This window comes from Myxine glutinosa, chromosome 12, assembly GCF_964187855.1.
Source record: "Myxine glutinosa chromosome 12, kmMyxGlut1.1, whole genome shotgun sequence".
In the NCBI taxonomy this organism is placed as follows: Eukaryota; Metazoa; Chordata; class Myxini; order Myxiniformes; family Myxinidae; genus Myxine; species Myxine glutinosa.
The window spans coordinates 88,537,695-88,554,455 of NC_136272.1; the positions used below are offsets into that span (position 1 = coordinate 88,537,695).

The 16,761-nt window shown below is 46.4% G+C and overlaps 1 protein-coding gene across 2 annotated transcripts in view; it reads left to right on the forward strand.

Annotated features, from left to right (window-relative positions):
• The window catches only part of KNTC1 (kinetochore associated 1), a 390,864-nt gene that overhangs the window by 322,021 nt on the left and 52,082 nt on the right, over positions 1–16,761 (forward strand). For both annotated transcript variants that reach the window (XM_078766073.1, XM_078766075.1), the window contains exon 49: positions 2,759–2,829. In XM_078766073.1, the coding sequence (XP_078622199.1) occupies positions 2,759–2,829 (71 nt within the window). The remainder of the gene's footprint in view (positions 1–2,758; positions 2,830–16,761) is intronic.

Below are 16,761 nucleotides of genomic sequence, written 5' to 3' on the forward strand. Positions count from 1 at the left end.
GATCAAGGGATTTTTTCATTAGGTTTTTTTCAAGGGCATTCATGATTCATTAGGTTCTTGAGGTTGAACACAGAACATAATGGGAGGTTTTTCCATTTTCATTTATTGTTTTTCGATCGGAAATGCAATCTGTTCAGGCTGAAAGACATTCTGGTTTAAAAGTTGTAAATTTCGTAAGTGAATGCCTGTTTTTACTTGTCATTTCTTTCATCTAATATTTCTTCGGCTTTTTTTTTTTTTGGATCATTTCACGATCATTTCACGCTTTTGACCATCGTTTTCCATACTTGCCACAAAGATTGCCCAACCTTTGTTGTTAGTTCCGCCTGGATGGGATGCGTGTGTGTGTGTGTGTGTGTGTGTGTGTGTGTGTGTGTGTGTGTGTGTGTGTGTGTGTGTGTGTGTGTGTGTGTGTGTGTGTGTGTGTGTGCGTGCGTGCGCATTTTCACTTTAAAATGGTTTTCTCTGCAACCACTTGTCCGATCGATGCAAAAGTTTAACCATAGGAGGGACTCCTCATGGAGAATATTTTATTTCTAACTATGATGTCAAAGATGGTGTGGCAGTAATAATGGATTAAAGGGGAAAAAATGGAAATCATTTTCGCTAAAAACGCTCAACGAAAATAATTGAAACTTGGCATGTCATCAACTCCCTATGGGATATACTAGAGTCCCTGTATAAAGAGAGTTGCACCATGCGCTGACCCGAGATTTCTGGTCACGTGATTTCGTGGCGCCATTTTGTGTCTAACTTCACCGTGTGTGAACGTCAGCTTGGTACGGGAATGTTGTTTATTGCCAAACAAAATGACTGGTTGTTCTGCTTTTGGTTGTTCAAACCAATCTGGGAAATATAAGATGTATAGATTTCCAAGTGATAAAGTCAGAAGACAAATTTGGGAAGCGAAAGTCAGACGAAAGAGCTGGAAAGTGATCGACTCCTCGAGACTCTGCCAGGTAGGCCCACGCCGCTTGATGATCGATGTTCAAAAGCAATTCTATCTGCTCGGTTTTTTTTTGGTTGTCTGTCCGTTGAAAACCCTTTTAAAGGGAAGTGATTTGTGTTTGTTTATAATCTTCAAGGAGCTGACCAAAAATGCATTTCCGTGGGAAGAACCCTGCTCAATTTTTTTCGGGTAGTCCTAGCGGACCGCTTGTGATTCTTGTGACTTGTGACTTGTCACTTGTGAGGAGTGAACGGAGTAGTGATGGTGTCTCACTTGTGAGGAGTGAACAGAGTAGTGATGAGTCTCACTTGTGAGGAGTGAACGGAGTAGTGAGGAGTGAACGTAGTGGGATGAAGTGTTGGTCTGGTCAGAGTGTTGTATTACGGGCAGAGTTTTCTTACGGTCTGAATGTATGAATCATGTTCTGTACTGAATGTATGAACCAAGTTTTGTACTGAATGTTTACTGTGTTGGCCTGCCTCATCGTGTTCCTGGTGAAATTAAACAAGTTATGGTGAATACGACGTCTTATCTGTGCTTTTCCATATCTGTTCGACTAGACGAACCGTGCACACTGCAGGTGTTTTTAAAAGTTTTTTCTCTGTTTAATTACGGCTTGGCGCAGTCGAAAATTAAGTGTTAATTAAGTCGCCAGCTATGAAACATATTAATCGATCAGGCAATATCCATCAGAGTTCTGGGCAAGGGTGTAGTAATAAATGAACGTTTCAATCTTACTAGATGCCGATGACGTTTTCCTTATGTCAGAGACAGAAGCTGACTTGCAGCTTGTTAAATCATTACAATGGAAATTGAATATAAATGTCGATAAAACTAAAGCTGTACACTATAGAAATATGGCAATACCACGTACAGAATTTGTTTTAAGTGTGTTAGACTATATGTCGGCTGGAAGTCCTACACCGGAATTGCCCTCGGCACCCTTTAAAAAATATGGGATATGCCCACACTCCTTTCTAAAAGTTATTAAAATTCAGAGAACGACAGCATTGGTTTATCTTACTTATAATGTTAGCTCTTATATGCAGTGTTGGCTTGTAATATGCATTGCCATACCACTTTTAATATCACCACACAGCTCTTTTTCACGGCAATAGCTGAGTTTTTGACAAAACAAATATCACCTGTATGTAATAATAAGACTAAATATGTGTCGTAAAATGTTTTTTAGCAGGTTTAGAATATATCGCCCCATATCGCGAATGTACATGTATATCTAATCCGACACACTTAGACACAAAATGGCGTCCAAATTTGAGTTGACACAACTCTCTATATACAGGGACTCTAGGATATACTGGGTGAGAAGGATGACGTCAACGGTGACGTCAACAGTGAAGATGACGTCAACTGGTATTCCAGCCATAATTGGTTGAATTTAAATCTTTTTCCAAAAATCTGAAATTTCATATATCTGATATATGACCTGATGTGAGGGAAGAATTAAATTTTTGACATACATAACACATCAAGAAGCTATGTGACATAATAGGGTGCATGGATGATATGGGTATATGGGCCATAATAGTGTCGTGTTCAGTTAACAATAGTACATATTTTTGTTCAGAATGAAATATGTGCTCCATGAATGCCAATCCAGTTTAATACAAGTTTTGTTGCCAGCCCAAGTCGTCTCTCCCTTCCTTGACTTGAAATTGTAAATGTAACAATATAATGTGGATGTTTTTCTTTTTAAAACAATGAAATGACACCCTGTCAATCCTGTCATATGGACGTTTGTACTTGACATTAACGCAGTTGTACTTTTTCTGTTTCATCCTCCGCCAGGTCCAGTAAAGGTGCACGCGATGCATTCGTGGGTCAGGATGGCCCAGAAATGGATGCTTTCCTTGCCTCAGGTGTGGTAAACAGTTGAGAGTGAAAGGGCACAGTAGGGTGGTCCTCAGATATACAGTCACGTGAAAAAGTAAGTACACCCCATGTAAAGTTTTGACTTTTTCAACATACAGCTATTTGATCTTCATATCAACAATATTGATAGATAAAGGTGATATAATATAACAAATGTCATGAAACATTTACATTTTGTAGTCCATTGTATAATTTAAATAAACATAAATGCTAATTTTGCATGTGGAAAAAGTAAGGAGACCCCAACATTTATCACTACTTCAAATACCTAAAATTAGAATCAGGTGCACCAGCTCAGGTGCAAATGATTAGAACATCGTTAGAGAGGATCTTGGAGGAACCTGTCTTATTTAAACCTCAGACATTTAGCTTGGTTTGCTCTTTGTTGTTGAAGTGTGCGGCATCACTATGCCTAGATCAAAAGAGCTCTCTGAGGCCTTCAGAAAGAAGGTTATAGATGCCTACGAGTCTGGGAAGGGATTTAAAAAGATCTCCAAACAATCTGAAATCAATCATTCGACTGTCCGGAAGATTATCTACAAGTGGAGAAGATTCCAAACAACTGCCAACTTGTTCAGGCCAGGCCGCCCCAGCAGGTTCAGCCTGAGAGCAGACCGCAAGATGCTGAAAGAAGTCTCTAAGAACCCCAGAATGTCATCACGGGACCAACAGGTAGCTCTTGCCACTGTTGATGTCAAAGTGCACGAGTCTACCATTAGAAAGAGGCTGCACAAATGTGATCTACATGGGAGGTGTGCCAGGAGGAAACCTTTGCTGTCCAGAAAGAACATCGGGGCAAGACTAAAGTTTGCCAATGAACACCTAGGCAAAGAGCAGCACTTCTGGGACACTGTGCCCTTGAAGGATGAGTCAAAGGTAGAGCTATTTGGCCACAGTACCAGAAGACATGTTTGGCGAAAACCAAAGACATCATTTGACCACAAGTACCTGATACCAACTGTAAAGCATGGTGGTGGAAATATTATGGTTTGGGGCAGCTTTGCTGCATCAGGGCTTGGGCAGCTCACCATCATATAATCCACTATGAATTCTTCATTGTACCAGAGGGTGCTTAAGGATAATGTGAGGCCATCTGTCGGAAAGTTGAAGCTCAACCGAAGGTGGACCTTGCAACATGACAATGACCCTAAACATACCAGTAAATCCACCAAGGAATGGCTGAAAAGAAAGAAATGGAGGGTTCTGGAATGGCCAAGTCAAAGCCCGGATCTAAATCCCATCGAGATGTTGTGGGGGGATTTGAAACGAGCTGTGCATGCAAGAAACCCCTCAAACATCGCACAGCTGAAATAATTCTGCATGGAGGAATGGGCAAAAATTTCCCCCAATCGATGTCGGAGACTGGTGGACAGTTATAAGAAACGCCTACTTGAGGTTGTTTCTGCCAAAGGGGGCAATACCACCTATTGGAGCCAAGGGTGTACTTACTTTTTCCACATGCGAAATTTGCATTTATGTTTATTTAAATTATACATTGGACTACAAAATGTAAATGTTTCATGATATTTGTTATATTATATCACCTTTATCTGTCAATATTGTTGAAATGAAGATCAAATAGCTGTATGTTGAAATATGTTGAAAAAGTCAAAACTTTACATGGGGTGTACTTAGTTTTTCACATGACTGTATGTAATATTTAATACTATTAAGAATCCATGCTCCACAAGGCTGCCCTTGTTCCTATCTATCTATAATTCCAGTAATCTCTGTCTGTCTGTCTGTACGTCTGTACGTTTGTTTGTTTGTCTGTGACCGCTGTTTCTCGACAACTACCGGTCCGATATACTTGAAACTTGCCAGGTATATTGCTGGGGACCCGAGGATGTGCCTTTTCAAGGTTTCATATTAATCGGACAATTACTTACCGAGCTATGTCCAAAAAACGATTCAACCAATCAGAGAGCAGCGAACGATCGCGTGTGCCGAACGTGGCGGACACACTCTGCCTCGGATGGCACATTTGAGAGCGTATTCATTTATTTCACGTTTGCAAACTATGTTGGCGTTAAACTATGTTTTAATAAAGTTTTAAAACTAATAAAAACGAATTTGCGATTCATTCGCTTTCCTGCGCGTTTGTGCACGCGATGGCGATTGCTTTACCAAACTCCGGAAGCCGTTCGCTTTGGACCAAACCATTGCATGTAAATAGAGGGGGGGGGGGTTCTGTGGTCGTTGCGAATGGACCAAACCATTCATGTAAATAGAGGGGGGGGATTGTCACTGTACTCGCAAGCCGTTCGCCGTTCGCTTTGGCGTTGCGAATGGACCAAACCATTTCATGTAAATAGAGGGGGGGGATATAATTTTAGATAGATATATAGTACGGGCATATATATAGTACGGGCATGCCCTAGTGTTTATAAAGATCATATGAACCAAATATGAGGTCAATTGGAACTTATTTAGAGGTTGCTCAATAAATAACTTTTTTAATTTATCCTGTTTTTTTCAGATGGCAGAAACTCGCACCTCTTCCACAGTTTGGTTGCTGGGCAAGTCTGAAAAGGAAATAATATGTGGGGGAGCACATTGCGGAAAATGGTGTACCATCACATACAAGAACACCATACAGTTCGTGAAAGTGCCAAACTTAGTGTACAAGCTGTGTGTGCATACTGGGAGAAAGCACGAATTCCAGTGCAGAGAGTAGATTCCTGTGAGCGCCAACTTTTGAAGTTGTATGATGCCTACAAACCGGTAAAGAAAAATAGAACCAAGACATTCAAAAACTTTAGAGTGAAGGAGCAGATGTTCAAAGATGATCTTCAATCCCTCTTCGATATCTCACCAAATGATGCGCTTGAGAAAATGACGAATGAAGAAGACAAAGCATTCCTTAACATGCAGCGTGAAGATCCCTGAAGTTCACGTATGGGATCTGTGGACAACACTCTGGCAGTGAAGGAGAACAGAAAGCGTATCAGGCTTGAGAATGAAGATAAAAGAAAGAAGAAACATGCTGCTGAGACACTAACAGCAATGCAATCTGTTCCATCAACATCGGCTGTGGTTGATGATGATGAGTCTGAGATTGAAAGCTCCGATTCAGGGGACAAGGAATTCAAACTCCAAAGTCCATCTTCTGCCAAACAGGCGAAAAAGGCTCCCATCAAGGTGATCACTCCAGCAATAGTGGCAACTCTGGACAGAGTAAATCTCTCGGATCGGCATGCTATATTTGTGGCCAGTGCTTTTGTACAATCTCCAAGTCATACCATTGAAGACAAGTGCAAGCCAACAATAATAAATAATTTGAGTAATTGAAAATAGATAATTATCTATGAATTGATGTATGATGCTAAAAATTCTGTCTTATTATTCATTAAAATTTGTCAACATTTTGAGCAACCTCTAAATATTATCCAATCAAGCTCAAATTTTCACCACAAACTACTTTCTTCAACAGGAATAGGGGCAGGCTTGTGGAGAAATGAAAATCCAATCTTCAAATTTTTGGACCACCCTAGGGCACAGGTTATTTATTTATTTTTATTGTATACAAGATCGAGGCTCCTGTAAGAGCTAACATTAATCACAAAAAGACAAACTGACTCATAAAACATGATAAAGGGAGTGGGAGACAAGATGGGGAGAGAGGGAAGCACACAAGTACAACATTTGAGAGCAGGGACATCAGGAGATCTGTGGGAGGGAGATGTCTTGGGGAGAGGAGGCATGGGAAAGGGGGGGGGGGGGGGGGTGGGAGGTATAAAACACATGGACACTGCTAGGACTTTCAGGAAAAGAAGTCGGTATTTCAAAAAAGTGGATCTGGGGTGAATTAACGGGGGTAGAAAAGATCAAGGTTTTGGATAGGGGAAGATAGGAGATGGTGGTGAACAGCAGTTTTAAACACTTGGAGGGAGGAGTGGGGTTGAAGAGAGTGAGGGTGTTTGTTCCAGAGGTGGGAGAAAAGAGGAATGAAAGAGTGAAGGTGAGCAGAGAGTCTTGATTTTGGCAGTTTCACAAGAAGAGGGTTGCTGGCAGATCTTGTGCGACCTGAAGGAATATTTGGGGGACAGAGCACAGACAGCTGGGGGAGCTATGCCGGAGAGGAGTCGGTAGAAGACAGAAAGACCACCAACCTGCCTGCGGTGAGTGAGTGAAAGGCCCTCGGAGTTAGCTTCATCGCGGGAGATTCCAATGATTCTGAAAACTTTGGTTTCAACAGCATGAAGCTGAGCTAGTTGTGAGGCAGGAGCACCAGCCCAGAGGGGAGAGCAGTATTCCATTAAGCTGCAGATGAAAGCCTTGTATGTGGTGAGGAGCTCAGGTGTGCCAAGTGTTACGTGGTCCTCCCGGTAACTACCTGGTCTTGATGGCCCCTGAACCGTGGGAGGACCCCGCCAGAAAGATCTCCGATTTATACGCTTTCGTAGAGCAATCAATATGAAAGACACAATAATTCAAGTCAATAAGAAACCCCACACCAAGGATCCGGATTACTCAATAATATATTCCCCAATCAATCAACAACCATCAACAATCAATCACCAATATTACTAAGATGGCCATCTCATATATTTCCCCCCTTTCCCCACTCATGACCCCTCAATGGTCACTGTCCCTCACAATGTCTCTGGGCCCCTCCAGACCAAGGTGAAGGTCGACTTCTCCGCACACGGGCGGTTGAACGAACCCCTGGCTGACGTGCTCCAAACATGCACGTCGCGTACCGGGAACAGCTGCTGCGCAGCGCACACCTCCTTGCAAAGCAAAGCGGGCAAAGCAAAGCGCGCGAGGCCCAAGGTGCGACCCGTACGCGTCCTTGTAGACGTGGAGGCGAACTGTGCCGGACGCTTGGTTCCGTGCACGAACCCACGGCAACTTGACGTGTAACCGGTAATTACCCCGCACAGGTAACTCCTCTCGCCAGACGGGCTTTCAAACGCAGCGTTCCCCACGCTGCTCAATATCGACACCGCACGCGTCGGAGCTGGGCGAGGAAGAAGAAGATCGCCGCTTCTCCCGGACCTCGTGTCTTTTTCTTCTTCCGGTTCACTATCCCGTTTCCGGTCTCCTGTTATCCGGAGCCTCTCTAACCCTTTAACCACAACAACCTTTAATAGAATAAACATTAATAAGCAATGACATGAATAGTAACTCCTCTAAATCCGGGATCCGTAACACAAGGAAGGACTTTGCATGACGGAGGATGCCCAATCGGCGATTGGCTTTGGAGGCCAGCTTGGAAATGTGGTTTTTCCAGGAAAAATCATGGCAGATAGTGAGACCCAAAAGCTTGTTTACTTGAAGGCTTGTTTAACGGCTTATATAAAACCAAAAACCCTCTTCGGAGGGCGTGGCTCCAATAGCCGCGCGTGCGTCACGACCACACAACCAACAGCCTGTGCGCGTGGGTTAGACCAAACATATGGTATTGGTAACCGTCACATGCGGATAAGATAACCGCGACATGTGAATAAGGTAACCGCTACATGCGTCCCCCCCAGAAGGCACGCCACGGGCGTGTACGTAGTTCGCAGGCGCGCTCGGCAGTGCCGAGAAGGCTCGAGCAGGGCCCGGCCCCGGTACGCGCGAAAAAACGCCGCCGTGGGGTTGAGTCGACCGAGGGGCTGGTCAAGGCCTCGGGGGAGGCTGCCAAGGTTCCTCGCAGGCCTCCCGAGGATGTAGAGTAGTTGCAGCAGTCGGAGTTGCGGGAGTGGCGAGCAGCGGTAGCAGTTGTAGTTGCAGCAGTAGGAGTAGCGGGAGTGGCGAGCAGCAGTGCGCGCGAAGGTAACGAGGCTCCAGCGCGCGCGAAGGTAACGAGACTCCAGTGCGCGGAGGTTACGAGCAGCAGTGCTCGGCTTGTGTGCGCGAAGGTTACGAGCAGCAGTGCTCGGCCTGTGTGCGCGGAGGTTACGAGCAGCCGTGCCGCCAACGCCTCGTAACGGCGTTCCTTCGGAGGGTCCCGGAGCAGGCTCGCCCCTCTAGTCGTAGAGGAGGAACCGAGCGCGATGCGCAAACCACATGGCCGCTCGTCGTTGCTAAAACTCCGGCAGTTCGAGTTTAGGTCTTGTGGAAGAAATTGCGGATGCAATACTGCCGTGTTCAAGTGCAGCCCCCGAATACGTTCGGGGGCGTCGAGGTCACCAGTTTAGGAGTTGCCGAAGGCGAGAAGAAGAGGCCATTTCGTTGGGTACAAAGCTTGTTTATTGTACAGAAATATCCAGCAACTGCTCGCGAACGGAAGTCGTAACGGCTTATATAAAACCAAAAACCCTCTTCGGAGGGCGTGGCTCCAACAGCCGCGCGTGCGTCACGACCACACAACCAACAGCCCGTGCGCGTGGGTTAGACCTAACATATGGTATTGGTAACCGTCACATGCGGATAAGATAACCGCGACATGTGAATAAGGTAACCGCTACAATATCTCATACATACAGTGAACCCTTAAATTTGACGTTTGATCAATCACGGACAACCTATTGTATTCCCATTTAGTTATCGCTGGACTTCATTTCGATGATTATCTTGCATTACGAGCATTTTGTTGTTTATTGCGCACCGTTAATAATGGCACCCAAACGTAAAACAATAGACAAAGTTTACTGTGCCAAAAGAGAAAGGTTATGACATGTGTTACATATTTATGTGAATGTATGTGAATTACTATTCAGGTCTTTGCTTATCAATGTGCACTCGATTAAAGGTTGTTGTGATTAAAGGGTCAGGAGCCCTTCTGGGAAAAAGGAGACCGGAAACGGAAGAAGAAAAGACACGAGGTCCTGGAGAAGCGACGATTCTTCTTCTTCCTCGCCGAGCTCGGACGCGAGCGGTATCGATTGAGCAACGTAACAGAATCGGCGTTTAAAAGCCCGTCTGGTGAGAGGAGTTACCGGGACGTGTAACTACCCTTTGACACGTCAAGTCGCCGTGGGTTCGTGCACGGAACCAAGCAGCTGGCACAGTTTGCCTCACCGTCTACAAGGCCGCGTACGGGTCGCACCTTGGGCCGCGCGCGCTGGGCAAGCCGCGTGTTGCTTTGCCTGCTTTGCTGTACCCGCTTTGCTTGGCCAGGAGGTGCGCGCTGCAGCCGTTGTTCCCGGTACGGGACGTGCCCGGTGAAAGAACGTCAGGAAGGGTCCGTTCAACCGCCCACATGCGGAGATCGAACTACCGGAGTACGGAGACATTGAGAGAGACATTGACCATGGAGGGAGTTGGGAGTGGGGCTCCCGTGAGGAATGTATAAGATGGCCATCTTAGAGTTATTATAGATGAGTTTACATCTTTGTACTATTGATTGCTGATTGTGGATGGTTGTTGATTGCTCGGGGAATATATCATTGATTATTCCGGATCCTTGGTGTGGGGTTTCTTATTGGTTGGAATTCAGATTTATGCGTTACGAAAGAGCATAAATAATAGATCTTTCTGGCGGAGTTCCTCTCATGGTCCGGGGGTCACCGAGACCAGGTAGTCACCGGGAGGACCACGTAACATAATTGGGGGCTCGTCCAAATTACGATTTGCGGATTCGCATTTGGGTCTACGTCCGGGATCTAAAATTGTATAAAATAATACAATAATATTTTTATTAATTAAAATTTATTAATTAAGTATTAATTCGTAAATTTTTGGGGAAATTGGGGTAAAGTCTTGGGTGAAGGTTAACAGGTGTTAACGATAGGCACCATGGCATTTGTGGCACAGAACTTTGCGGTAACCCCGAGTGAGGCACAGTTCCGAGCGTTACTAAAGTCGGACCTCTTGAAATTGGCCAAACATTTTAACTTGGAGGTCCGAACTAATTTGAGGAAGGCAGAGTTGCAGACCACGGTGATACAGTCTATGGTGGGATTAGGAACATGGGACGAGTTAGCCTGGCAGTGGCTACCCGAAGAACCAGAAGACGTTGAGCTCCGGAAACTGGAGTTGCAATTACGGAGCCAGGAACGGATCAAAGAAGAAGAAAGGAAAGCAGAAGAGTGGAGAGAAGAGAAACAAGCAGAGGAAAGGAGAGTGGAACGAGAACTCCAGGAAAGGTTAAAAGAAGAGGAAAGGAAAGCAGAAGAGAGGAGAGAAGAGAAACAAGCAGAGGAAAGGAGAGTGGAACGAGAACTCCAGGAAAGGTTAGCAGAAGAAGAAAGGAAAGCAGAAAAGGAAAGAGCAGAAGAAGAAAGGAAAGCAGAAGAGAGGAGAGAAGAGAAACAAGCAGAGGAAAGGAGAGTGGAACGAGAACTCCAGGAAAGGTTAGAAGGAAGAAAAGCAGAGGAGAGGAGAGCTGCAAGGGACCTCGAAGCAGAGGAGAGAAAAGCGGAAAGGGAATTAAAGGAACGTGACATGGAGCTTCAGCAAGAAATTAAATTCAAGGAGCTGGAGTTAATGAGAGAACGGGGAGAGGGACCACCCTTGCTGACGGGGTCGACACCTAGCCAGAACACCTGGGATGTGGGCAGACATGAGAGGTTGGTTCCACCCTTCAGTGAAAAGGAAGTCGCTAAATTTTTTCCACACTTTGAGAAAGTGGCTCGACAGTTAAACTGGCCGGAGGAGGCCTGGACTATACTAGTGCAAAGTGTGCTGGTGGGAAAAGCTCAAGAGATTTATTCGGCGCTACCAATGGACCAATGTGCAGATTATGAGGTATTGAAGAAGCACATCCTCAAAGCCTATGAGTTGGTTCCGGAAGCTTACCGGCAAAAATTCAGGAATGCCAGGAAGAGGGAGAGTGAGACCCATGTGGAGTTTGCTAGAGTGAAAGAAAACATGTTTGATCGGTGGTGTGAGTCAAAAGGAGTCGGGAACGACTTCGAAGCATTGCGTGACCTGATGCTGGTGGAGGAATTTCAACAGTGTGTCCACGAGGACATCAAAGTGTACCTGCAGGAAAAGAAAGTACCGAAGTTGTGGGACGCAGCCACCCTGGCAGATGATTATGCCTTAACACACCGGATAGGGGTCCACGAACCTAACTCCTCGCCTAGATCTCCGCAGGGGAGGTGGGGAACAGCAGGTGTGGGGAACAGCAGGTGTGGAGAACGACAATACATGGCGGCGGCCTCGAGAGGATTATGGGGACAACGCGGATACCCCACCTGTTCGAAATCAGAGGGCTGCGGGCCCAAGACAAACTTATTTTTTGGGGGGCCCGAGGCAGACCACGAGTTTTTCCTCCGGGCCTACTTGCGCTTTTTGCAAGAAACCTGGACACTTGATGTCCAGTTGTTACCTCATGAAAAGGGAAGACCCAGAGCGGAGTCCGACTATTACCACTCCGAATGCGATGGCAAGCGTAAGAAATCGCCCACAGAAGAGTTACCAACCATTTATTTATGAGGGGTTGGTCTCACTCAAGGGAAACTTGACTAACCCAAGACCGGTTAGGGTTTTGAGGGACACCGGAGCCCATCAATCCTTAATGCTTGAAGGCATTTTGCCATTGTCAAAGAGTACCGCAACTGGTGATAGTGTTCGGTTACAAGGGATCGGTGGCTGTGTTAGTGCCCCACTTCATGTCATCCATTTGGAATCCGATTTGGTGTCAGGACCGGTCACCGTCGGTTTACAAGCCACGCTTCCTGTGGAGGGAGTATCTGTGATTATCGGGAATGATTTGGCCGGGGGGCAAATTTATGGTAACCCGAGGGTTGGTAAAGAGCACAGCAGGGAAAATAACACCACACCAGCTCGGGATGGCGACCAAAGTTCCAAGTTATTTGTCGGGGGACTGAACTTCAACACAGAGGAAGAAGTTCTGACCTCTGTCTTCAACAGATATGGGCCGCTGGTGGAAGTGCGGGTGGTAAAAGACAGGGAAACGCAACGGTCAAGAGGGTTCGGCTTTGCCACGTTTGCAAGCACAAGAGACTCCAGGGAGGCAGAGAAGAATTGGAATGGTAAGGATTTGGAAGGTCGGACCATAACAGTAGGGAAGGCATTTCGTAGGCGTCGAGAGGTCTACAGAAGAGGACCACTTGGCGGTAGTTTTGGTGTTGGCAGCAGCCGATATTACTATGGAGGCTCCCAGAGTTACGGCACCTCCCGCAAGAATGAAGGTCAGAGCACTGGCCGAGAAGGAGACTGCCAGTCAGGTAACGGCTGGGACAAGGGGTCCCACCGTAACTGTTAGGAGTCTGGAGAAGTTGAAGCACTATATACGGTGGAGCCGCCGAGCCGGGGCTCCTACACCGACTAACCGTGAACGCCACGTTCTTAAAAGGCGTCCAGGTAGTGAACTTTCCTGCACGGACTAACCGTGAACTCCACGTTCTTAAAGGCGTCCATGTAATGAACTTTCCTTCCCGGACTAACCGTGAACTCCACATTCCTTAAGGCGTCCATGTAGGGAATACTCAGCTGGGCCTCCCGAAAAAGTGCTAGTGAGAGGTTTAACGTTGGGGCTTTCGTCACCACCTCTTAACCGTCATTCAAGAGAAACTAGAAGTGGTTGACGCTTGGTCCAGAGGGAATTAATCTTGGGGATGGTGTGAAATTTTGTTGCTTTATTTTTAAGTGATAACTGCGCCTGGGGGGAACTGATGATTTGGGGGTGTGAGTTATCTGGTTTGTTTATCCAAGTTGGCCGGCAAAGAAAGTTTTCGCTGGGTTCAAACTTTCTTTCTTGAAGGGGGGGGAGTGTTACATATTTATGTGAATGTATGTGAATTACTATTCAGGTCTTTGCTTATCAATGTGGACTCGATTAAAGGTTGTTGTGATTAAAGGGTCAGGAGCCCTTCTGGGAAAAAGGAGACCGGAAACGGAAGAAGAAAAGACACGAGGTCCTGGAGAAGCGACGATTCTTCTTCTTCCTCGCCTAGCTCGGACGCGAGCGGTATCGATTGAGCAACGTAACAGAATCGGCGTTTAAAAGCCCGTCTGGCGAGAGGAGTTACCGGGACGTGTAACTACCCTTTGACACGTCAAGTCGCCGTGGGTTCGTGCACGGAACCAAGCAGCTGGCACAGTTTGCCTCACCGTCTACAAGGCCGCGTACGGGTCGCACCTTGGGCCGCGCGCGCTGGGCAAGCCGCGTGTTGCTTTGCCTGCTTTGCTGTACCCGCTTTGCTTGGCCAGGAGGTGCGCGCTGCAGCCGTTGTTCCCAGTACGGGACGTGCCCGGTGAAAGAACGTCAGGAAGGGTCCATTCAACCTCCCACGTGCGGAGATCGAACTCCCGGAGTACGGAGACATTGAGAGAGACATTGACCATGGAGGGAGTCGGGAGTGGGGCTCACGTGAGGAATGTATAAGATGGCCATCTTAGAGTTATTATAGATGAGTTTACATCTTTGTACTATTGATTGCTGATTGTGGATGGTTGTTGATTGCTCGGGGAATATATCATTGATTATTCCGGATCCTTGGTGTGGGGTTTCTTATTGGTTGGAATTCAGATTTATGCGTTACGAAAGAGCATAAATAATAGATCTTTCTGGCGGAGTTCCTCTCACGGTCCGGGGGTCACCGAAACCAGGTAGTCACCGGGAGGACCACGTAACACATGCAAAAAAAATGAGTTGTTAGATCGGTTGGCATCTGTGGGCCACCATTACGGGATAAATTAATCGACTGTGCAGTACATCCGTAAAATTGAATCAAATATTAATGCGAGTGTTGCGGGAACAATTCCGCAAAGCAAAAAAGTGCCATTCCAGTCCTGTGACCCTTGTATTGAAAGGATGGAAAAAGCCCTTAATGTTTAGATGGAGGACCAAACACGGAAAAAGTGCCTTTGAGTGGACCGGTGTTACAGGAGAAATCGTTGCGCATTTGCCAATGTTTCCACGAGGTGCCCGTATCCAAATAATCCAGTTCAACCACGGCTATCCACAAGTTCCACGCTAGAAAGGGCTAGTTTGAGAACTTCAAAATACGATTTGGCTTCCATCATGTCAAACTAGTTCAGGAAGCAGCATCGGCAGACCATGATGCTGTGGATAACTGCCCACCCACCATTCCTCATGAAACTAATCAAGGCGAAGGGATTTTGCCAGAGCAGGACTTTTATACCGACGAGACAGGATTTTTCTGGAAGAGGAATGCCATCTCATACCTTTCTGTCCAAGCAGGAAAGATCTGCTCCGGGGTTCAAGGTGGTTAAGGGGATCGTCTTACCCTTCTCCTGTGTGGCAATGCAGGAGAGAGAGGGAAGCACACAAGCACAACAACAGTAGACAACAGTAGACAACAGGAGACATCGGGAGACCTGTGGGAGGGAGAGGGCTTAGGGGGAGCCGGCATGGGGGTGGGGGGTGGGAGAGGTATCAAACAAATGCACACTGCTAGGACTTCCAGGAAAGAGGTCGGTATTTCAAAAAGGTCGCTCTGGGGTGAATTAACGGGGATAGAAAAGATAAAGGTTTTGGATGGGGGAAGATAAGAAATGGTGGTTAACAGCTGTTTTAAAGACCTGGAGGGAGGAGTGGGATTGAGGAGAGTGAGGGAGATTGTTTCAGAGGTGGGAGAAAAGGGGGATGAAAGAGTGAAGGTGAGCAGAGTGTCTTGATTTTGGCAGTTTCACCAGAAGAGGGTTGCTGGCAGATCTTGTGCGACCTGAAGGAATATTTGGGGGACAGCTGGGGGAGCTAGGCCGCAGAGGAGTCGGTAGACGACAGAAAGACCACCAAACCTGCCTGCGGTGAGTGAGTGAAAGGCCCTCAGAATCAGCTTCATCGCGGTAGATACTAATGATTCTGAAAGCTTTGGTTTCAACAGCGTGAATCCGAGCTAGGTGTGAGGCAGGAGCACCAGCCCAGAGGGGAGACCAGTATTCCATCAAGCTGTGGATGAAAACTTTGTATGTTGTGAGGAGCTCAGGTGTGCCAAGGAAGGACTTCAGACGACGGAGGTTGCCCAGTCTGTGACTGGCTTTCGAGGCCAACTTGGAAGTGTGGTTTTCCCATTTTTATTGGAGGTCTCATGGGGAAGGGGGGCTATGTGCCCCCCATCTGGATTCATCCCCCAATAAAAGGGGCTAAAGGGTTGTTTTTCCCCAAATTTGGGTGCGTCATTGAGAAATCTTTTCAGAAACTGTCAGACAGATTCAGACTAATCTTGCCATGAGGCATCGTGACCATGCCCTAAACTTAAGTTGTGCTCCTCATGGCCGTATCTCCCTCAGAAAGGGGGCTACTGGCCCCCTCCCCGAATCCCTCATTTTTACTAAAACGTCTTCTCCACAACTGCCTGAGCGATACGGACCAAATTTGGTGCAGTGCATCAGGACAGTAAGTCGTGCTTCCCACCTGGATCTGCCCATTTCAAGGGGGTTTTACCCCAAAGGGGGGTTTCGCCTCAAATTAAGTTAATTTCTTTTAAAATCTTCTTTATCTCCATCCTTTCTCAGTAACAGCAAGCTGTGGGAATGTGCAAAGGCTTCTGTCTTGTGTGTTCTTTGCTTTGACATATTTGTTCACCTCCAAATGCAAGGCTGCTTTCTTTGGGTTTTACGACTCATTCGCAGTTTTCCTCGCTTGGAGTTTCCTTTGTGTTGATGTAAACCTTCCTTGGTTAGTCTGTTTTTTGGAAATGAGTGTTATTTTTTAGTTCTCCAATCAATTCCAATGGGTGGCCTCATTCGGTGTTCTCTGTGATCAGTGACTTGGGGATTCTTCATGCACGAGCCTCGTATCGATAAATTAAATAATGATTCGTTTCTACCTCAGTTCAGCCAAGTCTCGTGTTGGTTTCAAATGTTACCAGATGGACGTAAAACTGGTGTCCCGTTTGCTGGCATTCGTTGATGGACGTTACAGATTCCATGGTGTCTTTCGCGAGGAGTAGGCAGGCACCATGGTCAAATACCTGCCCTAACTAGTCAAACGTCAGGCCTGCCCAGCCAGTTTGAGAAGACTCAGGCCAAGCTTCCCCCTGTTGACCCTACGAGAAAGATGGAATAATGCTTGCCATTAAAGAAGAAGAAGATGTGTAATGTGTAAAATG